General features: G+C 39.7%; 1 protein-coding gene across 2 annotated transcripts in view; it reads left to right on the top strand.

The window, feature by feature from the left end:
- The window catches only part of RAB27B (RAB27B, member RAS oncogene family), a 161002-nt gene extending 136834 nt beyond the window's left edge, over positions 1-24168 (top strand). For both annotated transcript variants that reach the window (XM_074355433.1, XM_010961339.3), the window contains 5 exons: positions 7920-8091; positions 9719-9804; positions 14041-14144; positions 16707-16830; positions 17935-24168. In XM_074355433.1, the coding sequence (XP_074211534.1) occupies positions 7939-8091; positions 9719-9804; positions 14041-14144; positions 16707-16830; positions 17935-18124 (657 nt within the window). In that variant the 5' untranslated portion in view covers positions 7920-7938 and the 3' untranslated portion in view covers positions 18125-24168. The remainder of the gene's footprint in view (positions 1-7919; positions 8092-9718; positions 9805-14040; positions 14145-16706; positions 16831-17934) is intronic.
- Positions 24169-24325: the final 157 nt, after the last annotated feature.

Consider the following 24325-nt stretch of genomic DNA (forward strand, 5'->3'; position numbering starts at 1 on the left):
TATTACACTGCAAGTGGGGACAAAATAGCTTCGTGTTTGGCTGGCTCCTGCTGCCTTGTAATGATCCCGTACTAGGGAAACACATGGAAGGCACTGACCTGAGCAGATCACTACTAGGAAACAGAATGATTTAAAAACTCCTTCAGTTCGGGTTAAAATGTCTTAAATCAGGGAGCAGCCCTACCCTGACCCTGATTATGAGAATTATGGACAAGCTGCTCATGAGAATACCTTTTGAGCAAATTTGGGTTTTTAGCAATTTCAAGTCCAGAATCTCAAGGTCTACTAGATCTTGACCCCCACAGTATATGTATGACCCTTATGGTACATAGAAACTGGAGTAAAACTGGAGAAGTCTAAGAACTTGTGAATTGTGGTTATGATTTGAATTTAGAAGATAAAGAGTGGGGTAGGGAGGACATTTTAAGGGAAAAATTAATGATATTAGAAAATAGGATTACTGGACCATGGGGCTATAGTATGAAAATTAAAATAACCTCTTGAGGTGATAGGACTAGTACTTTCGTTGATTTTTAAAGCCTTCCACAGAGAAGTGCAAATATACAGAGTTAGAAATGTCAGATGGAAAAATAAGTATCAAAACAGGGGATTTAATAAATAGTATGAGAGTAATTTGCGCAGCTCTATAAAGTGCATTCGACTTTCTAGATGAAATGCTGCATGTTCTACAAAATCACAGCTTTGCAAAATTGATCCTAGTGGAGACAGGATTAAAAGGACCAATTACCAAAGAAGAAATAGGGAAGATAATTTAATCTCCCCTGCCAACACACAGAATCACCCAGGACAAGATGGTTGCACATAGAAATTCTTTCAAACATTTAAAGATCAGATAACCTCCATGATACTGAAACTTCTCTAGAGCACAGAAAAAGTAGGAAAGCTTTCATATTCTTTCAGTAAAGTGATTATAATGTAAAGCTCAAAACCAAAGATTGTTGCAAAAACAAGGCACATCTTAGTATTTAATACTGATGAAAAAACTAAATAAAACATAGGAAATGTAACTCAACAGGATATTAAAAGATAATACATCATGAACAAGTGAAATTTACTTCAGAAATGTAAAGGTGTTGCTGTATAAGGAAATCTATTAATAAAACTGAGTTAAGGAGAGAAACCGGAAGACTATCTCAACAGAAGAAGAATGGGCAAGGGACAGAGTCAGTATCTACTCAGGTTAAAAGCAGCCAGCATCTTGCTTAACGGAAAAACACGAGAGAATTTCCAACTAAAATTGGGTACAAGGATGTCCGTGATCTCTACTACTATGTAACTTTTTAATGGAGACATTAGCCTGTGAAAGTAGACAAGAGAAAACACGTAACAGCGTAAACATTTGCAAGGAAGAAATAAAGAATGCCTATTTATTATATCAAAGATACAATTATACATCTGCAAAATTCAAAATAATGAATTGAAAACCCATTAAAGGAATAAAATTTGGCAAAACATTGGGTAATGAAACCAATAAACAGAAGTCAATAATCTTCATATAAACAACAAAACAATAATAAGCAGAAGTTGGCAGATGAATCCCAAGTTACGAAAGCAAATAAAGAAGATGAAGTACTGGGGTGTGGACTTAACAAAAATATTCGAAACCTGTATAAGGAAAACCATAAAGTAATCCTGAAAGTCACAGCAGATGACTTGATCACATGAAAGACATATGTTTTTGGATAAGAAAATTCAGTATTGTAAAGATGTTAAGAAAAGAAGAACAGTGAAGGGGGGTAACTTTTTCAGATATGAAACATTTTATGAATAATCATGTTTAAGTGGATGCTGCCTGAAGAGACAATGAGACGCATGAAACAGAAGAGAAAAATCCAAAAATAGACATACCTGTGTGTGTAATTTTACTGTAGAACAGAAGTGACAGCTCAAATCAGTGGTGCAAAGATGAATTTGTACCTAAAGTTGTATTGGGACAGCGATCACAAGATAAGTTTGGATCAGTTCTTCATAACATATTTATAATACAGTCCAGATGAGTTCGATGGTTAAATATAAATTTGAAACCATGTAAGTAGCAGAAGACCTCATGAATGAGTTTCTGTATCATCTGGGATGTGAAAATCTGCCTGTGACTCAGAATTTGATTTCTCCTCCCCCAAACAACATGGGCAACAACAGTAAGTCTTTTGGGTAGCATAAATCCCACAAGCAATGTACAAAGACAAATGGGGAAAAGAATTGGCAACTTAAATAACAGGGTCCCTAATACATAAAGCACTTCTAAAAATAGAAGAGATAAACCATTTTTTAAAAAAGACCGAGAGATGTGGGTCTTCCATTCACAAAAAAAAAAAAAAGGAATACAAATAACCCTTTAACATATGAAAAGATGCTTGACTTGATCATTGTAAAAGAAATACCAGCTAAAACAGTAGTAAGAGATGACTTCTGACCTATCAAATACTCAAAAAGCCACACCTTTGACAACCTTTCTGTGAATGCATGATGTCAGTGCTAAGTTGAGAAATCTTCAAAAACATGTATTGAATTATTTATGAAAAAATATGTTATGATGCCTGGTATTAGCTTCAAAACTATCTGATAAAGGGAGAATTTGGGGTACCTGAAAAAAGAATGGCCATGTATTGATAATATAGAAGCTGGGCACTCAATATATGCGGGTACACTACTATTCCTTGAAGTTTTGTATATGCTTGGAACTTCTCATACAAGGAAAATCCAGTTTCAAAAGATAACACAAAATTAAGATAAAGGGGAAAAATGTTACTTTAGAGGAAAAAAAGAATTTTAGAGAAATAAAATTATTCATTGGCTTAGAAGTACACTTAATACGTGAGAATGATGTATCATTGGAGAAAAATCAATTTAAAGCTGACTTGTGTTCAAGATTTTTACCCTTTATTTTCAGAGTGAATAAGCTCAATGAATTCTTGGTTTGTCTCTTATTATATTAGATCCTCGGTCATAGAATGAAACAAAATGAACACATTTTAAAAATAGATTTGATTGCTCCTGCAGACATGCTGACCACTGTCAACTTCAGTAAAAGTTGTTCAATTAAGTTAATGTTGACTTATATTTACACTTTGGTTTGAATCTTCCATATAGACTCACTTCCATTAATTCTAAATAGCCTTTAGGAAGAACCAAAATAAAAATTATCTTTAATAATCCTCGCTAACAGGACATAATGCCTATAGCATCACACTAAAGGAAATACATATTTTTTGAAAATGTACTCCCTCAACTACCCTCCTTCCAGATAATGGCTCCTGTCCTACCGATGCCCAGGCCGTAGGTCCCTGGAGTACTTCCGCCGTCCATACCTAACCTCCAGGACGTACAAGTGGTTATAGGCAGCGATATTTCAAGGTCAGTTGATGAGAACCACCTTCAGGCTATCATTCAGACAATAAAGTGCTTGCTGTGAGAGTCCCAGACCTCGAATGCCCCTACTGGAGCCCGACACAAACCCGTCAAATAGAGATAAATGAGGAAATAGCAAACATCTGTCCATTTGATGCATGACAGCTTTATTTTATTGAAACCATCTATACCGAATGCAAAGTAATATCACTAATACTTTATCTGTGTGCTGCTTTTAGCTTTCCAAAATGCCTTCAGAACATTAAGTTGGTTTTTAAGAATTTAATAAGTTCAAGCTACAAGATCATAACTTGTCATGACCTTCTTAAGGTTGTTACTTGGAGAAATAGCAGAGAACCCCAAAGCTTTCACGGGTTAGTCTGTCTGTGCAGTAGTCATCCCCCCATATCGGTAGCATTTGCTAAGCTCCCCAACTAGAGAAACCAGAGTCTATCCTCAGAGCCACGCAAAATATCATGCGAAACAGGAGGTGCCAGTGAGTACACGTTAGATGGACAGATGGATGCTTTCACGGAGGATCCTGGTTCTGTGAGCTCTGACCTATTTCACTGATAAGTTTATACGCCCTCTGCCAGCACAAATCTCACTTTCAAAAATTATAGTCCCTCTGTACTTTCTCTTTTCCCAGGTTATTTGAAACCGTTCCTCTGAAGATATAAATATTCTATTTGGGGCAAGTTTTATACTCTAGCACAACTTAAAATAGAAAAAGGAACTCAGGAAGCCAGGCCTGGAAAGTACTAGGGTCATCATTTAATCTAAATACTCACTTTACAGATGAAGAAGGAGGGCGAATGCAAGTCCTGAATGTGGAGGACACCACTTCCACCAACTGTTCAAAGATTAATTTCATTAATCATGACATTTGCATGGCCCCGAGAAGCTTAAATAGATTTATACACTCAACCCATATGTACTGAGCTCCTTCTGTATGCTGGCCACTGTTCTGGGCTCTGTGGATCTGGCGGTGGACAAGGAAATTAAGTTCCTGAGCTAATGGAATTTATGCTGAATGAGAATGAAGCATAACAGGGGGTAAAAGAAGAAAGTATGGGTAACCTCATTTGACATATTCTAACTATGAAAATCGTATTCCCCAAGAGAATTCCCTTTCCCCATAGAATGAAAATATTTCTACTTTCTACCGACCTAACCCATTTTTCATTTCAAAGCATAATGAACAATAGGCTTGGGGTTCGTCTATTAGAAACTGTCGCTCCGTGAATCACGTGACTTCCCCGCACGTGATTACTCACCTGTAAACTAAGGGCTTGAACACGATTGCTTAGATGTGCTTCTACCTTTAAGATTCTCCATTAAACAGAGCCTCGTGGGTGTTTTGAAGGCTTTTCCCTCCTCTTCCCAGCCCCTTACCGTCCCACCAAAGGCTCTGAGGAGGATGCTTCAGTTTCTGTTTGTAAAGGACCTGCTCTTGTGGTGTCGCTTGTGACACAGTGATAATGGCTGAGAGTCAGACTCATTTCCTGAACCACCACAACGTTCTGGCTTTTTCTTCCCTTTTCGATCCATAGAACCAAGAACAACAGTCCCAGCAATCGTCGTGCAGGAATAAGTATCTTGCTAAACTTGTCAGCTTTTTGATCCTTCCCAGATCATTTTTTTGAGCCCAGTTCTTGGAAAAAAGAAGCCTTGCCAAGGTTTTTATTTTTCTTTGCGGTGTTGTGTTTGCTGTGCCAAAATATTGAGGTCGTACGATTTTAGGACTCAGAAAGTCACATAGTAATAAAAGAGGAACCAAACTAAATACAAAAGAAATTTTTTTTTAAAAAATGACAAACTAAATGCAAAAGAATTATCTATCTATCTATCTATCTATCTATACAATGGAATATAAAATTCGTTTTTTAAAAGAAACTTGGAGACAAACTATCTCAGCTTAATATGTCAATTTCTTTAAATAGTCTGTTTTTTTAAATTGGAGTACAGTCCATTACAATGTGTCACCTTCTGGTGTACAGCACAGTGTCTCAGTCATACATACATGCATATATTCATTTTCATATTAAATAATCTATTGAAGACACTGAAGGAAGGGTTTTCACAGTACCAAGGTTTGTGTTCATTTCAGGTGTAATTTATGTTAAATGCCACAAAGCCTCTACCACCTTTTGCTTGGAGAAAAGAGCCTTTGTGGGCCAGAGTGGAACTGATTCATAGTAGCCAGGATTGTTCACTCTGGATTAGAGCAGTTGGGAGGCAACCCCAGGCAGTTTCTGTACTGCAGACTGGCTACAGATCAGGAGTACATGGTAGGTCATGTACTTGGCAAGTGGTGATGGTCTCATCTATACGTGGGAATTCATCTCCCAGTCAGTGGTCCTGTATCTCCTCTCCTCCTACCTGACCCTTCCCTTTCCTGTAAGGTTACGTGGAAGTTCATCTTCCTCTACAAAATCTTCTCTGACCGCTGCAAACCATGAAGATCATTGTTTTGTTTGAACTAAAAGCACAACCATTTGATTCATCTATCAACTAATCGTGTTCCATCTTGTAAAATAATGTTGTCTTTTCTTGCATCCTTATCCAAATATTCAAATAGTAAGTGTAGGCATGCCTCGTCAGAAACCAGATTATGCATTACATCATTTTTGGAATTTTTATCTTCGGGCCTGATACTGTACATTGAAGGTATTTAACTAGATTTGCTCAAGACTTGGCCTTTTTTGACACTGTCACCAAAAATATCACAAAAAGCAGAGTTAACTTTAAGCAGAATTTTAAAGTGTGCTGATGTATCTTCTTGACTCTATTCTTTTCATTTTTCCAGGGAACCACAGTATCCTTCAACTTAATCTTGTATTTAAGTAGCCAGTAGCTTCAATTTCTTTCCTCTGATTATCAAGGTTTGTGTCCAGGGAAGAATTTAGCTTTAGTTACTTAAATATGTTAAAAGATTTAAATTTCATCTGTCTCTTTTTCCAAGAGAATCAACAGTTTATCCAATTCTACCAATGAAATGACAGACTCTGTCACCCTTCAGAGGAGTTTTGCATGAGTAAGTTGGGAAGGGCAAGAGAGAATAAGATAGCATGATGTAGGAGGTGAGGGACCTGAAATGGTGGGAAGCCGCACACCGTGGGCAGCAGTCTCCTCCGGCAACCCGCTTGGCTCAAAGACTAGGAGCAGCAACAATTTCCACCAAAAAAGTCCTGGTGAGATATTTAGAATCATCCAAATTCAGAACTAGTCACCACTAGGCAGTCAATCAATGCAGACATTTCCTAAGAAAAATTGCACATCAATAGTCGAGGTATCTGTATCCTTCTATTAAGGGAGGCTGGTTGTTGACGGCTGCTATGCATCTCTTCCTGAGCAATGGTTATACTTTGTATAGATATTAGAAAAGAAAAAGGATACATTCATGGTTAGCACACGTCCACCACTAGAGTCCTACTCAGAAAAGAAAGGGTGTTACGTTGAAATTTAATTTCAATAATCTCAGAACTCCTGAAGAGTTCAGGGCTTTCTGGATCTGTAAAGGTGGGGAAATATTCCTTCTTTTCACGTAATACAGGAGAAATATTTCTATTCTAGGGATATCTTCAGAAGTCCTCCTGTGCATAGGACACGACAAACTCATTTCTATAATCCACGAATCAGAAAGTTGTACTAAATGGCAAATCATGTTGCTAACCTCAAGAGTGGTAGCTTCACCAAATATTCAGTAGGTGATGGTACAATTCTTGGCATTAGCCCTTGGCATCACCTGTTGTAACAACAGAAGAAATTAAGATGGAGACAGAGGAGAAGTTAGGGCAGTGAGAGAAATGGCAATGGCATTCCTTCAGGGGGAAGGATTAGCAGAATTACCATAGTCTTGCCTCTGAATAGCTCTTCCTCTTTTTCAAGGCCTGGAAAATATTCAGCAGATTTGCCAAATACAGCAGATTTGCCATTGGAGAACAGAGGGTTCAGTATTTCCAAACAGAAGATTTTAAAGCATTGCTTTTGAAATGATTTCAAATCAATGTTTTTAAAGGTTTGTCGTACCAGTTGCTAAATTTTTTTAATTAGAAGGGCATATTTGTATGCACATAATAGAAAGCCCATTCTGAATGATTAGATGCAGAATATTCCCCAAGGCTTTCGTCTTCCACGACCCGCATATAATTTCAGTCTCCCTCTGGGGCGCCTGCCTCACCGTGGACAGGTTTTTCTGTTCCCTGTGACTCCTCTCCCTTACACCATACTCCTGATTCCCAAGGAACCCTGGCTTTTAAAAAAAGCTATGACTCTTTAAGTTCTACCATTGCTGTGGCAGTAGGCTTGGTGGGTATCACATAGCTTTTTGTTCCCCTTTACCTGCCATGATGTAAAAAGCTGGGTACCGAGTGAAACCCTATAAGAGTTCTTACTCCTGAAGCTTCTCTGAGCCAGTCAATTCAGAATTTCTCAGAATAGAGACATTTCAATTTTTTTTGCCTTTGGAAGCTAAATTTACATTGGCAGGAAGGCAAAGAAAGGAAAACCAGTTTTACCCAAATCATGCTATTTTCCCTCCTCTGCAGGCCCACCAAGACCATCACTATGACTGATGGGGACTATGACTATCTGATCAAACTCCTGGCCCTCGGAGATTCGGGGGTGGGGAAGACGACATTCCTCTATCGATACACAGACAATAAATTCAACCCCAAGTTCATCACGACAGTAGGAATAGACTTCCGGGAAAAACGTGTGGTGAGTTTCTAACCATACTCTTAACCTGTTGTCGATCCTCCTGTATAAAACAAGAATGAAGAAGCTATGTTTATTGCTTTGCGAGGTGTCTGTCTTTTAACACATGAAATTCGTAGCCTGTCACTTTAATCCAATCAGAATATTATTTTTTACTTTCTCAACTATAAATACCATTTTGCTTAAAAAAAAGAAGTGGGTGACACTATTGCTTGTCTCCAGAAGTACACAGAGCAACTAAAATAAATCATTTCTGGGTTTATTTGGTGTGTTGTCTATGAATACTTACAGAATCTTTCAAAACACGAGTCAGTATTTAAAATCATTAACTCAGGTCAGGAGTTAAAGGTCCTCAGTAAAGACAAGTATTCGTTTTTCTGCTCTTAAGAAAGAGGTTAAAAGAATGATTGGCAAAGAGCTGGAACGTGAGCTTTGTAAGTTCTTGCAGCATTTTTATTTATGTGTGGACTCAGCCATCAATCACTAGCTTATTATGAACAGAATGTGAGACCAATCCATGCTCTTTTTCAAGAGAAGGGAGTTTAAGTGAGAATCACAGCCACTTCCTTCCCCTGTGCTAGACGCCGTGACAGGAGTAAGGATACCGTGACATGTGGGACGTGCAGCAGAGGCACAGAAGCTGAGCCAGACTTGCTGCCGCCCAAGGTGTGCTTGGAATTGCCAGGACGGCTGCTGCTGCCTGTTGATGTCGCAGATCCACTCGTCCCTAGAGGATTGGGATGGGGGGACAGAAAACAAAACAAAACAGAAAAACAAAGGAGATGGTGGTTGAAAACTTAAATCACAGTTCCTCATAATGTCCTGTCTCTTACCTGAAGGTCAAGTATCATAGTCTTAACAAACTTGCTTCCAACCACTCCAGGGTTTCCTGTGCCTTCTCGCCTCCCACTGATCTAGGTATAAGTCCTTGCAAAGTCTTCGTTTTAAATTTTCACTAAACCATACTTAAGAGAGCTGCATAAATATTAAAATTCTTATGCTTTGCTTAAATAAATCCAAAGGCAATCATTTAAAAATTAACTTTTCTGAAAAGAGCCTTTGAAGAAACAACTAGTAAGAGAAGGCTTGAAATATCCTGTGTAAATTTACTGAGAAATTCTGTGTATATTTCATGGCTAAGTCGTTTTGAAAGCTCGGTTCACAGCAAACGATGTTCAGGTATTTGTAAAGCATTTTACTGTTTTAAAAAATGGCTTCACATCTGTTATTTCATTTAAATTTGCAGTAACTCTGTAAAGTTGGAGGAGATTATGAGACTCAGTTTGCCAATAAGAAACAGATGCAAAGAGGTTAAATGAAGAGTTGATATCTGTACCTAGAACTTGGGTCCTAAATCTGATGTTTGCTGCCTCCATGAAGAAATGACAGAAGGTGTCTAATTTAAGTTTGCAGGATGCCTAAGTTGTGTTGAAAATCATACCTATACTTGACATTTAAAAGTGAGATTAGATGTGATACTTCTGGAAAAAAACAGAGCAAATATTTATTCTGCACTATGAACTTTGATTATAGTAACTGAGAAAAAATATACTGAGTGAATGAACCCAGCGAATTTGTATGCTGACAAAATCCAGAGCATTATCAACTGATGACATTTGTATTTTTTCAGGTTTATAACACACAGGGACCAAATGGGTCAACAGGAAAAGCATTTAAGGTGCATCTTCAGCTCTGGGACACTGCAGGACAAGAGCGGTAACAGTGAATTACTTTGTTTCTAACTACAAGCAGCTTAGAAAAACTTACTTTAATGTGAATGCCGTATGTGAACTTGAAAATGTAAGGACGTACAACTCTCCTTCTGGTCTCAAAATAGACAATTGTATTAAGAAATAAATATAAATCACTTATGGTTCATTAACCATAACTAACATTGTGTATTTGGTGCAGATTTCAAAAATCAGATTTTCAGAAATCTTTGTGAAGATTCTTATGCATTGTCTTTGTACTTTGTAATAGGAAAAAAAAAAAAACTTTTCCAGAATTTAACTGAATTAAGGTGGGAAATTAACATCGTTGCAATGTTGCTACTTGAAAAGGGAGTTGAAGAAAAAGGGTGTTAAGCTCTTTCTCATCCCTTTCTGTCCTTACACATAGCCTCTCACCCTCAGCCATTGGACTGGCTTTGTCCACTAAGATTTTGGTCACACCACTGCCCTCCAGCCGGAATGTTTTACTCCCCTCTCCCCCTCCCTCGGCCTCCCCTTTCACTGAGCCTGGCTCACACGCCACCACCTCGGTGGGGCTCTTCTGAACACCCCAGCGGAAACAAACTCCTTCTTTCTCCTGAACTCCTGCAACATCTATTCAACCATCCCTTAAGTTACTCAGTTAATTATGTGCCACTTTGTAATGAGGAGAATCTTTTATTTATGTCTCTAATTCCTGTTCCTGAATCCACTTGTGGCCTTCACACCCCAACAAAATCACGAGCTTTATAAGGGCAGAGACCAAGCTCGGTTTTTCAGCCTCATCTCTGTTACAACATCCAAGACGAGATACTCAGGAGATGTAGCATCGACTGTTTAGAGCTGAAGGTGCTGTTTGATGAAAATATATTTCTTGAGGGACCATGCTTTCAGAGCCTAAAGACCCCCGGATAGTGAAGCTTCTCAGTATTAGAGGAAACAAAAATTGGCAGTTGATTGTCAGAGAAGACATTTAGAAGGCACATACCTCCAAATTCTGCATGACATGTCTTAGAATGTTTATGCTTGTAAACACTTCAGTTTTTGAAATGAGTCCAAAACGTTCTCACTTTCAGTGCGTTGTAGACGCCAGGAGAGGTGCCGGGCCCTCTCTGTGAGCTTTTTTGACTGTGAATCCCATTTACACACATCCTTCAGCTCGGCTGGTTCTTTTGAAGTCATTCCTCACAGGAGTCTCTGTTCATATGTCAGTTTTGTTGTCACAAAGATGTATGTTTTGTAGACCAATTTAATTCATTTTTGAGGGAATAATATGAGGACATGTGATTCCCATATGTCTTCACACTTGATATGTCAGCCTGGCGTGAAGGCAGGCTTCTCTCATCTGTCCCCTAAGACAGCTGCTCTAGGAGGGAAATGGGACCTGCTCGGGGCAGTCTTAGTAACACCGAGGATATTTATCCTTTGAGAATGTTACGTTCTGTGTACATAAGGTGTAGCTCAGCAACAGGATACACAGCGCCTCACGTCTCAGCCCTGTGCCTGAGGACATCTGGCACTGTCACCCATATAAGATAATGTTTATCGATAAAAGTAACATTATGGGAAGGAGGAAAAAAAAATCACACCCCTTACATAACCCTGAAGGATACAGGACACAGACTTAGCTCTCAGTGAGGGAGAAGGAGCCATAATGTGACCCTGGGATCTGTTCTTTTATGAGGTCCTAGCTTCCCCCATCCTGGGGACAGAGTGAGGTTGGTGGGTGAAGCTAGAAATCAGTTACCTTTCCCCCGGAGGAAACCCTGAAAAGAATGGGGGTTAACAAGGGTACTGGGCCGAGTGGTCCAGGGTAGGAGTCAGGTCCAGAGCAAGACTGTCTTACCCATGTTTCTGCAGATGCAATAGTCTTTGCTCCAATGAGATCCGGCCAACAAGTTTGTTTTAAGTAACTGTCATGTGCTGTGGGTAATGAGAGGGGCATAAGGCACAGTCTTGTCCTCAACTGAGACACACACACACACACACACACACACACACACACACTTAAGGAGACGACAGAGAGCAGACTGTTGCGGCTGAGTTTGCAACACTATTGTGGTTGAGTAGGAGACAATTTTATGAGTACAGCTAGTCCCCAGAGAGAGAGAGAGAAACATTCAATGAAAGCACTCTCTGAACTTCTAGTGACTGGTAAGACCAAATCCGCAAGAAAAAAATTGAATGAAAATTTTTAGTATTTCATAATCATCATAATTACGTCCTACCAAAGAAATCCTATTTTAGAAATAAGTAGTCATGAAAATATCTCATCTCCCTGCTTTGGAATTAAAAGTATTGCTTTCTATTGAAGTCATTTAAATCTTTAATAATTTTGTATCCTTTGCTATTCTCTTTCTTTACTTCTTTCTCTTAACTTGGCAAACATTTAGGGATCAAATATCTAAGGCCATGAAAACACAACGGATAGCAAGTTGGAAACACAGCTCCTTTTTTCTTGGAGCTTCTGGTCTAGGGTGGAATTTAGACAAAGGAACCATTGCAATATCACTTTAGGACAGTAATAGGATGGAAAACAAAGGGAGGGAGGCAGACGCATCAGGAGGTGTCCAAACTCAGATGTGGGTGTTGGGGAGGCTGCAGGGGAAGTGATACCATTTAATGTGTGAGGGCATCTTACCCAGGCTGAAGGGGTAGGAGGTACAGGAGGCATGAAGGCAGGGTTACCCACAGAAAGAGCAGCATGTGTGAAAGCTCAGCGGGGAGAGTGAACTTTCTAAGAACTAAAAGAAGATCAGCGTGCCTGTGGGTAGTCAAGAGATGAAGCTGGACGGATGAGCAGGGTTAGTTCATGCAGAGCCTTGATAGATTATTAAAAAGTTCAGTCGTTCTCTTAAGAGCAATGGATCATCACTTCAATGTTTTTAGCAGAGGATTTACAGAATCAATGGGACAGAAGTGAGAAGGTCAGGAGATATTTGTTGACTGTTCGTACAGAACACGTGAAGTAGAAAGAGGCTGTGGCGACCACGGAGGGTGGTGATGCCGCTGACAGAAAGAGAAGTCAGGAGGAGGAGCCAGTGCGGTTTTAGGCGTGTGAGGTTGGGGGGACCTTCGTTTCCTCCAAGTGGAAATATCCAACAGTGTGGAGGGCCGGAAAGATCTAGATCTATAAATTTGGGGTTTAATATACAGGCGATCACTGGGCCAGGGAAGTGATGAGATTAGCTAGTGAAAGTATGTAGAGCGAGGAGGGGTCAAGAAGAGAACCCTGAGGAAACCCAAGGGTCTACAAATCAGATAACATAGGAGACCCAAAATTAGAAGGACATTTAGGATAGGAAGTGATACGCGTCTCTTATTTCAAAGTCATGTGACTTCCTAAAAACCAGTTAGCAAACTCACACCTTTATCAATATCACCCAAACCTTCTCTGGACCCTATGTGTGATCTCTGGTTTTGCTTGTTCCTGACATTGAAGTGGATCTCAGCGCATCTTCAACTTCCCTGACGATGTTGGCAGGGGGAGACGGAAGGAGCAGGAGAGAGAGTCTTCACATCGCACATGAGGGAGTGTATTCTTCAAAATCCTCCATTAGAGATGGATGTTCTTGGTTCTTCTCACCAACTACTAAGTTTCTCTGCCCTTCCCTTGGTTCCCCCTAATCATCTTCCCTTTCCTCCTTTCTTCACTGCTTTCTCGCTCCTTAAGAGACAGGCATGCCAGCCTAAAGCTTAGTTTTATCCCCCAAAAGTCCTTATAAAAGAGTTCTCTCACCAACATTGTCTTTCCCTACAAAAGAGTCGTCCCAGTTCCAGCTGCTAAGAAGTTGTGGTTTTCTGTCTGTAGTCGCAGGCATTCATTTTCAGTCTCCCATGTGCCAAGCTTCCTTCTGGGCACAGACAGGAAAATTGAGACGTGTAAGTTAAACTCCCAACTCTAAAGTGGCTTATGTTGTAATTGTGGGCCACAGGGTACCCACGAGCCAACAAGAGAAAGATTCCAAGGGGCTGTGTAAGCAAGTGTGTGATGGAAGGGTACAAACTCTGTGTGCGTATGCGCTGTGGAACGTACGACTGGGATGTGATCTTAAACAAATCCACAACCAGGAGTTCTCCTGTGGCCCTCCAGCCGTCTCTCTGCCCACTCTCCCATTCTGTAGGATAATCCAGAGGGATGTCATGGAGATGTCATATTTGAAAGGGCCATAGGGTTGTTTGTTGTCATCATCATGTGCATGTGGACTAACTTTCAGAACTATCCACTGTGTTCTCTTGGCAGATTCCGGAGCCTCACCACTGCATTTTTCAGAGACGCCATGGGTTTCTTATTAATGTTTGACCTCACCAGTCAACAGAGCTTCTTAAATGTCAGAAACTGGATGAGTAAGTGGGACTGAGTAACTTGCGTTGGCCACTTTGGGACCCAGCAGCTCCATTTGCTTGTTGGCCTCACAAGACGAAACCAGATTGGGGACCACAGATTAACAAGTCACAATAGTTTAGTGCTTTCAGTGTCACCTTCAAAGTGGTGGTTTTTATGTGGCTCAGTCAAGGTGGCTTGAAATTGTATCTTCCTTTGACATCTTAGAAGAAGGTGACAAGGCTTCCTCACCACATACACTTAAGGTCTTTGTTACTGCAGTTGACAAGCCATTCATTCCACTTGTCCAGTAAGTCTTGAAGGACTTCTTAACAACTAAGTGAGCTGTCACATCTGCTACATGTAGTCTGGAGAGGACACGGGAAAACAGCAGCGTTTTCTGGGAGGGTACCCTGGCACTAGCGATGTGTGCCCTTGCACGTGGGTTAACTAAAGGGTTAATTGACTCGGGTTAATTAGGTGAGAAGTGGCTTCGGAGCAGAGCAGCCGCAGGAAGGTAAGGTTTGCAGCGTGGCAGTCAATAAGCTCACGTAGATATTTTGCTTTTTTTTTTGAAAAGTGTGCAGATATGAGGAAGACTTGTATAGAAAAATCTCCAGCTTTCATGGCAACTTAAACGTAATATAAAGTGTAAAAGTGGCCTCGTCCGTTACGAGAGGCAGATTGACACATGTCCGCACTGAAGAGGGATAGTTGATATTTCCTTTATTTTTTAATTGATGTAGCACTGAAGACAGTATTTCATTTGCCTTTTTTATTACAAACACCAGCTTTGTCCCAGTGGGACCTACCAGCAGCCCCGCAGGGCTGGTGCCCCTTGTCATTTCTAGATTTATTGGGGCTGCCTGTGGCCAGAGTGATATCTTTTAAAAGATTAGATTGTGTTATTCCTCTGCTCAAAGTCCTTTGGGACTTCCCATCTCCCTTGGGGTAAAATCCAGAGGCCTCTGCCACCTGCCAGGCCGTCGTGACCGACTTCCTCTCAGGCTGCGCGGCTCACCGGCCTCCAGCCAGAGGCCCCTCCTGAAAAGCGCGGTCCTGCCTGGGCGCCTTTGGTTCCTGCTTCCCTCTGCCTTGATTTCTCTCTTCCCATGTACAGCGTGTGTCAGTTCCTTCAGTTCCTTCGGGATTTTGTTCAAACCTCATTTATCTCTTGGGAGGCACGTTCCCAGAGCACCTCATCTAAAAAAGGGCTGTGTGTCATTCTGTGTGACTTCAGTGCACTTGGTGCTTCGCGTGGTCGCTGCCACCCCCGACGTTGTATTATAATATTTCTTCGTTGTGGTCTTGATTCTTTGCACCACTAGGGTGTGAGTTCTGTGAAGGTGCAGGCTTGGTCTACTTTGTTCCACTGTGATACCCCAGAGCTCCTGACCGTCTGGCTGAGGAGATTCTCAAATGTATACACATCTTATTGTTACATGCTACATACAATCAATAATATAAATATATAACTGCCTTAAATGTAAGTTCACTAACACAGTTGCTCCAGTGGGGAAAAACACCAACAAATTCTGACTTACTTTGTTGCTTCTCCAAATGAGTGTTTATTCTATCTTCATTTCCATATTATTTTATTTCGTTTCTTTATCCAGATTTGGGGGTTATTATTAGATCATGGGGAGATAAGGAGATAAGATTATTCAACTCTTTCAGAAAATGATTCGTTCATCATTTTTCAAGGCAAATGAGATGCTCCCTTGTTTTTAAATTTTTTTCAGGAGGATTTTCTTGTGATTTGAGATAATTAATTGCCATCTCTAATAAGGCTTTAATTTCTAATACCCGAATAATTGGTGTTACAGAGTAAGCCTTTGTCTTCTTCCTCTGTCCTCGGCAAGGTTGCACAGAGCATGCCTTGAAGTAGACAGTAAAATAGTCCTGTGACCTTGAAAACATAGGTTGACAAGTTTCTTATAATTTCCTTCCTTCCTTCCTACCTTCCTTCCTTCCTTACTCCTTCCCTGCTTTCTCCTCCTTCTCCTTTTTCCCCTTCTCCCCTTCCCCCTCCTCCTCCCCCTCCATCATGCCCCCTTCTCTTTTAAACAGTGTCTCCTGGAGAAAAGAGAAAAACAACTGACTTGTCTCAATATTGTTTCTGCATGAATTCATGGTAATTCAAAAATGTTCTGCTCTAATAGATCATCACCTTGAACTTCAGGAAGGGAAACGTAGCAGCCTTCTAAAGGAGAGAGCAAACTTACATACTTTAAGATCACATTCTATTATCTCCACTTATATTTGAGGGACGACAGGTATGGAAAGCAGTGCGTTCATCTCAGAGGGCATTTCCCCAGCTGTAAAGAGCACGGGTAGGTATTCATACAGGTGCTGGATGTGCATTGTTATTAATCCTCACAATGTGCAGTCCGTGAGGCATTGTCTCCATTTTACAGATGAGGAAACTGTGGCTGGGAAGAGTTAAGTAACTTGGCTAATAGGACGTAAGTAGCAAGCAGCCAAGCTGGAGATGAGCAATTAGATTAGGACTCTGAAGTGTGAGCAGTCATTTGACATCACTTGTTTATAACTAACTTGCTGATTCCATCTGTTTTCTTTCCAAGGCCAACTGCAAGCAAATGCTTACTGTGAAAACCCAGATATAGTATTAATTGGCAACAAGGCAGACCTGCCAGACCAGAGGGAAGTCAGCGAACGGCAAGCCCGGGACCTGGCTGACAAGTACAGGTGAGCTGGCTCCGCGGAGGTGCCCTCTGACCTTGCACACTGCTGCTTGGTGAGGGGCAGGGACACAGGACTGACACCGGGGGGACTCCCCTTGATTCAGGAACGACACGTGAATGAGAAGGGTCTTCCAGAGGAATGTGTGTGATGTCTTTAATGAGTTATTTAACAATAATAGCAGCTGACATTTACAGAATGCTTGTTACATGCTAGCAACTGTTCCTAGACTGTAACTCACCTCACCCTTCATAATCATATGTAGGGAGTCTGCAGTTACCCCACTTTATCTATGAGGGATTGAGACGCAGATTAAGTGACAGGTGGAAGGCCACACAGCTAGTAAGCAGCAGAGCTTGAACTCAACCCAGGCAGCCTGAGATCAGAGCCCGTGCTTCTCAACACGACACTCTTAACGCCTCTCAATTAATAGCTACAAAACTCTAAGGAACAGTACCTGATCTGGACACAATATTGCAGTCGTTATCCTAAGTGAGCTTAAATGGCAGGTTAAAAAAAATGTAAATACTTCATGTGATTGTAAATTGACCTCCAAAGTCAGAAATTGTCATTCTTTTTAAAATTTAAGCATTTTTGCCAAACCTGCCAATTTTTCTTACTCCAGGATTCTCCTTGAAAGCTTTAAAAATGTACATACCTTCTTGAAACTTTGAATTCCAAATAAACATAGACTGTATTCATGTTAATATCCTATTCAGTTCATGCTTAATTTCTAAATCAGACTTCGATGACTGATTGGAGGCAAGTAATATTTTTATGGTAATAGTAATCACTGGTTTCAGCATTTTTACCCTCTTCAGTTTTTTAAAATCAGGATGATGCCTTGGCTTCAAGTCCATGATCACCTCCTGTATCAGTTTCCTTGCCCACAAAACGGGTTACCCCCACGCTAAAAAGCAGCTCACCAGTTTTCACGCACTAAGGAAAAACAAGGCTGTTTTCCAACTCATTTTGCTAACAGCAAAACCCGTGATTATTTCACAGTCTCTCAGCCAGCCATGTTTTCGCACATGTGACTCATTGGCACATCTTGTTGTATCTTCTGTGGTTTCTTCCTTTCAAAAATGTTTGTCATCTCTTCCATGCTAGCATACCTTATTTTGAAACAAGTGCAGCGACTGGCCAGAATGTGGAGAAAGCTGTGGAAACCCTTCTGGACTTAATAATGAAACGGATGGAACAATGTGTTGAGAAGACCCAAGTCCCCGACACTGTCAATGGTGGAAGCTCGGGGAAGCTGGATGGGGAGAAGCCAGCAGAGAAGAAATGTGCCTGCTAGACTCTGCCTACGAACTGATCATCCAGAACCCCGTGCAAACATCACTTCCAAAAACAGCGAAACACCACACAATTGTTGTTGAGTAGACGATGCATCATGGCATGCCTTTCTTTTCCTGCCTGAACATCTATTTTAAGAAAGTGGATTAGTCAACAGTTTTCAAAAGAATTGACCAGTTGTCCATGAGGCCCCTCCAAACAAGAGCAGAGATTTCCCCATGTGATCAAACCATCATGGATGCTCAACCTGGTTTTCTTCCAACAAAAATGGGATATAAGAGAGCATACAAGAAGAAATACCAATGAGTTTTGAATCAGAACAAATTACCTTGTCACACTGGGGACAAGGATAGGCTTCTAAAGGGGGAACATGGAAAGATGATTTTTTTTAAAAAAAAGGTTGGATTTTCTTCTTAGATAGAATCTGATGCGTACTTTCAGGTTTGCACTGGGGAAAACGTGTTAGCTAAAAATGCATACACGATAAAGAATTCTATGTGGTTCACCAAGAATGGCATTGTTATGTACTCCCTGTAAGCTGTGCTGGAATGACTACATTACTGATAAGGTTATGAGAGGATGAATGTCAGACTTCTGAGCAAATGTAGGAGACTGTGTAATAATGCCACTTGCATATTCTTAATAAATGGCAGGTAGACGTGAGTAGGACTGTGAATGACGGAGGACAAGAGACATGCCCTGGGAGAAGGTATGGGAACATGGCATTTGGACAGCTGAAATTGAATGTGCCTGTTACAGATGTCTGGGAGAGTTCCTTAGCCAAATTTCACGCAAGCCAATTAGAAGCTGACATTATCATTTGGGATTGAGAGAGTCTCCAGAAGCTTCCAATTCAAACAAAATTTTAGAAACTAGTATAATATTCAGCCTCACATTTCATATTTCTTAGCAAATCATGATAAATAGTCACAAGGAGAAGTGAGGTTGCTGCTTGTTAAACATTGCTTTAAAAATACACTCAAGAAAAACTATTTAGCCTTAATTTTTTTTAGTTAAAATATGCTGGTGATATGAAATAAAAAGTGACTATTAATTATAGATGTCTTCTTAGTTTACGAAGTACTGGAAACTCTAAATCACATTTCTTCCCTCCAGTCCATACCCAGCCCTGGCTTTGACTCAGTTGTAGAAATACAGGTGTGTCACTTTGTAGATCAACAACTGCAGAAGAATGCTGGATCAATTTTATGGTCACTCTGAATTCTCATGTCATTCATCGCAAAAAAATTTGATGATACCTCATGCCATATTACAGCATATTTAGCACCTGTTTTTATTTTGCCTGAGGCGGAATACGCATGGTTGAACTATATTTGGGGGTTGGCAAGGATGGAGCTGTATCTTAGCTCCCCAAAAATTTGGTTGCTTAATTTTTTACATAAAGCTACCTTTTCTTTCCAAAAATGATCACAGAAATATTTTCCATCAGCCTATCCTTACTGTATCTAAACTAATATTACATTCATTTTTGATTTTAGTTTCTGATAAACATGTCACTCCTATTAAACTATTATTTAAGTTTTCCAGTCAGTCATCAATGATAAAGGCATTGAACTTTAAGTTTTCTCTTTTTATTACAAGCATATGATTTTCCTCCAGGATAATTCCTCTTCGTATAAAATTTTGCCAATTAAACTTCACTTTTCTATACCCTCTACAGGTTTTTTTTGATTAAGTTACAAACATTGGGAACTCTCAGTCCCAGTCCCCTGCCTTTAACCTCTCTCTACCAAAATCTGTCTCGTATAAATCAGTTTTAGGAACACAGATCCAAGGGATTATCTAATCATAAGACCCAGAAATGTGCCATGAATCGAGGTGATGTGGAATCCTTGATGGAGCGACCCCCTTGACGGATTAACAGATGTTCAGCGTTAACTGCCCAGTTCCTCTGGTTTCTGCAGCGTGATGCCAGCCTCTAAGATTACTCATGACTGGTTATCCCCTCCCGTGATGTTTTTCTCTGTGATGCTGTTCATGACCTCAGTGCCTGTGCCAAGAGGATAGAAGGCTATTAGCTAACATCAAAGACGTTTCTTCTGGAAGAAATATGAGCAAAAACAAGGTAACCCTTGACATGGCAAAATTTGGTGAACTTTTGTGGTCATTGTATCAATTTCTTCTTTGGGTTCAAATTGTGATGTCCCCTGTGTTTCCATCATAGGGGATATTTAGCCTTTCTAAAATCCAGAAAGCATTCTCTTTTGGATGCGTCTTTTTGTTTCCATTTATTTTCCAGTTATAGGATTGATTCACTTATGCCAAGATCCTGTCACTGTCCGATATTTAACGAGCATTGATTCAGGGACGATTTTAAGATCATTATTTGATAGCAGAGCAGGAAGCTGAGGGTGACGGTGCCCATAATTATAGAACTGTTCCTATAAAAATAATGGTTACTGGGTAATAATCTCAAGAGGAATGGAATTTAAAACAGACAAGAAAATTAAAATAGTATCCTACTTATAAATACTTGATCTAAAAAAATTTTTCTCTGTCAAGTTTGACATAAGACCCCAAATTCTATGTAACCATGACTAGAAATCTCTTTTCATTATTTCAGAATTCCGTATAATTAATTTTACAATTTCAAATTAATTCAGGGCCAAGAAGGTTATAGACCATTTTTAAAGAACTGTATATGCCATTTAACACACCACAGCATGTATTACTTATTAAGTCCCAAATGCTTTAGTAAAACGTATTGTATTTTGGAGAATGATTTAAAATGTACACAAAATTCCTTTCTGATACAGAAAGCATTTCTGGAGCATTTACAGCAGTCTGATGTTTACATTGCTTTAACATAGTGCCTCAGATATTCCGTGACCAAATTTGTCTCCATCCACATAGCTCTTCTCCAATAACACCATGTCAGTGCCACAGACACTAATGCAGCTCCATGTATTCTGATGTCTTCAGCCAAGGGTAGAAGGGTGTTATGCAAATCTGGAGATTATTATCATCATCTCCTGGTCCCCTGGCTCACTTCTTGTGAAGTGGACATTATTTGAGACTCTAACTGTGATTAAGTATAATGTTACCTTTCAGTGTAAAAAAAAAAATAGTCTTTTGAAAAATGTATCAAAAATAGTTGAGAGAACATGTCTGTCTTGGTGTGATGAGGGTACCAAGTCACAAACGGGCAGAGAAAATGCTAAATGCTGGGAATTGAGCTTGCAGGTCTCTACACAAGGGTTTTAAAATTCTTCAGCCATCACTCTAGCCAGTTTTCTATCATTTCCAGATTATCAGCTATCACACTGCAAAAAATTCAAAACCAGCATTTTCTAAAGTAAATATTTGATCTGTCGTTTTTAACCAGGCAGGCCGTGTTATGTATCAGTGCGTGTCTTTATTATGCTTCTAGTGTAAGTTACCCTCTGCCAATCTGTACAGACAGGAGAAACTGGGCAAGAGTTTTAATCAGCCCTTTCTTGTCTCCTTTATAAGAGAGAGAAGCTTGATCAGGGAGAAGGACTGGCCACATTAAAAGCTAATTTAGTAACATCCGAACTATTCTTTAAGCTATAAATTTTGTCCACCGGGAATCAACAACTTTGATGAAGTACATATATGTCCTCACCAATGGGGTGTTGCAGCAGTTAGACGGAGAAGCAGCAGGTGTAAGAGATATGGTGTGTAACTAGGTGTAGAATAGAACCTGGAACCTTGTGTCTGTGAAACAGGATTGTTCACTGTTCTGTGTCTGTTCACTTAAAAAAAAAGGGGGGGGGGTACATATGCTCTGTTCTTTGTGTAGTGCACTAAAATTTTGAGGGAGAATCCTCATCCATAAAGAATTTTGGAGTTTAAAACTCAAACTGTAAAGAGATAATATTGATGTTTCTGGTTTCCTAAGATACTTACTCTTTAAAAGGAAGATCTGAGAGCTATGTTAGCCAAAGTAATAGAACAATTATCTTTCACCTTCTAGTACAAAGCTTTAAAGTATTAAAAGAAGTCTATTTGAATGTTTTAGGGAAAGCTTTATCATTTTTCAGGATGCTGCCTATATTTGAAAAGGTTGTCTAAGAATTCACCAAAAGCTATATTTTCTTCTTGATCTTTGACCAAGATGATATTAGCTTATCCTGGGGAGCGTGCTGAGCTCTTCAACATGGAAAACAGATAGAGAATATTATCTGGGCTGCGTGTTGTCTCCATGCTGCGTGAATCTATCAAGATACTTGTCGCATAAAGTAGGACCGGTAACACGCAGTGTTAGATGAACAGGGAATTTTATAAACTTATTGCCTTAAGAGTTCTTGGGTGGAGACCCAACCACGATGACATTGTTGAGCAAGAGCTATAACGAGAGATTAGAGTTTAAAGTTGTCTAAACAGAGTTCCTAACTCTGGCAAACACAGAGAAGACCATACTTACAAGGTTGACTTTTAGGTAGGAAAAAAAAAACCAAGAAACATTAACAGAAAGAGTTTTGGGACTAGATCTGTGACAAATATTTATCCATTATTTTTATCTATCAATTAGAGATTTATGCCCTTAGAACTAAGCTAATAAAAATATTTAAACACCACGTTTCATTTTTGGCATCGAAATTTGAAAAATTTAGAAACATTTGATTTTCTCTACCTGAATCTAATTTTCTCATAAATTGCACTTTGATTAATTTTTCAAGAAGTAGCATCACAAAGATGCCTGTCTGCAGAGCTCTTTTTACTAACAGTCTGTGGTTGAGATATTGTCATATCTAGAGAGAATAACAAACAAACATTCGTACCCAAATAATGTGGTTATTTAAAAGGTTGTCATCTTCTAAAGGAAAAACAAAAAACAACTACAAAGGAACCATCTTTGAATGGAGCCATTTAAATTTGATTCCCAGCTCCTTTTCTTCCCAACAGGTCCTGGAAGTCACAGCGAATATCCCTCAGCTGACTTAGCCTTTAAAGATCATTAGCAAAGTCTGTCGGAGCCGGCATGTCTGACCTTAACCTAATAGGTCCTTGTGTCTGTTGGCTCATCACAAGTCTGTCGCAGTAAAGTAATAACATATGCTTGTCCTTACTCTTCTGTTCTGCGGGTTATTTTTTCAAATGCTCTCAGAGAGGAAACCTATTATTCCAGAAAGGAAAGTGGCCAGAAAGAACAATCTGGGGGCCATGGGTGTGTCATTAAATACGACTTCTTGTATGAGGCTTATAAATCCTAAGTGCCTCGCAGGGTTCATGTCAGGCCCCCAGGAGACCAGATGGAAGAAACTGGTTTGGAAATTATGTTCCATTTCATAAACAGACACTATTATCCTAAGGTAAGAATAATAAAATACCATAGTCATAATTTCACAGCCCCTGTAAAAAGAAGCGTCATAGCAGGGACAGGACATTAATTTTAGTAGGTATTGGACACTTTAAACGGGTAATCGACTGGCGGTCATTGTGTTTAACTGAAAATTTTTAATATATCTCAAATTATTTAAAAAAATATGAGTTCTCTTTCATTTTGTCTAACATCTAGAGTTTCTCTGAAGGAGCCCAATTGCATTCTAGACAGGGTATTACAATTTGGTCAAAATCTTCCTTGTATCAATAGGGCTTTTGTGCCCATAACCTTGTAAAAGATACTGACTGTATCTGAAATTATTTGAGGAAAGTAAATATCCTGCTTAATGTGTTACAAGTAGACAACGTTCTGACATAACACTGAAGTGCTTTACTGTCTCCCAATGGTCTACCCTTACGTGACATTACCCGCACTTTTAGGCTAAGCACGTGTAATGGTTCTGTCTGTCATTGCCACAGCTCTCTGTTTTGTCTAGTGCTATGAATGTAAATTAAAACCTTAAACATGGAGTTTTTATCCTCTGTGCCCCTGAATAGACTTGAGGGGTCTGACAAACACTGTTAGGTCATTATCTTGTTGTACCAAAGTTCTAGTAACTTCAGAAATCATAGCATCCAATGATTTTGTGGTGTCTGGGTTTGAATACTATGGCTGAGAACTGTATTCAGTGATTGTTTCTGCACACTTTTCAAATAAAAATGCATTTTTACCAATTATTTTGTGTACTCAAAGCAACCTTGTTTCTGTGCTGAAGGTGAACGTATGGTGGATGGGGAACTTGAAATCAGTATCAGTATGGAAATGGTGTCGCATTAAACATGATGTCCATTAGGAACTAGGAAAGAAGTGATTTGTACTTGGCCAAGTGATTTT

The sequence above is a fragment of the Camelus bactrianus genome, chromosome 30 (assembly GCF_048773025.1).
Source record: "Camelus bactrianus isolate YW-2024 breed Bactrian camel chromosome 30, ASM4877302v1, whole genome shotgun sequence".
Lineage (NCBI taxonomy): Eukaryota > Metazoa > Chordata > Mammalia > Artiodactyla > Camelidae > Camelus > Camelus bactrianus.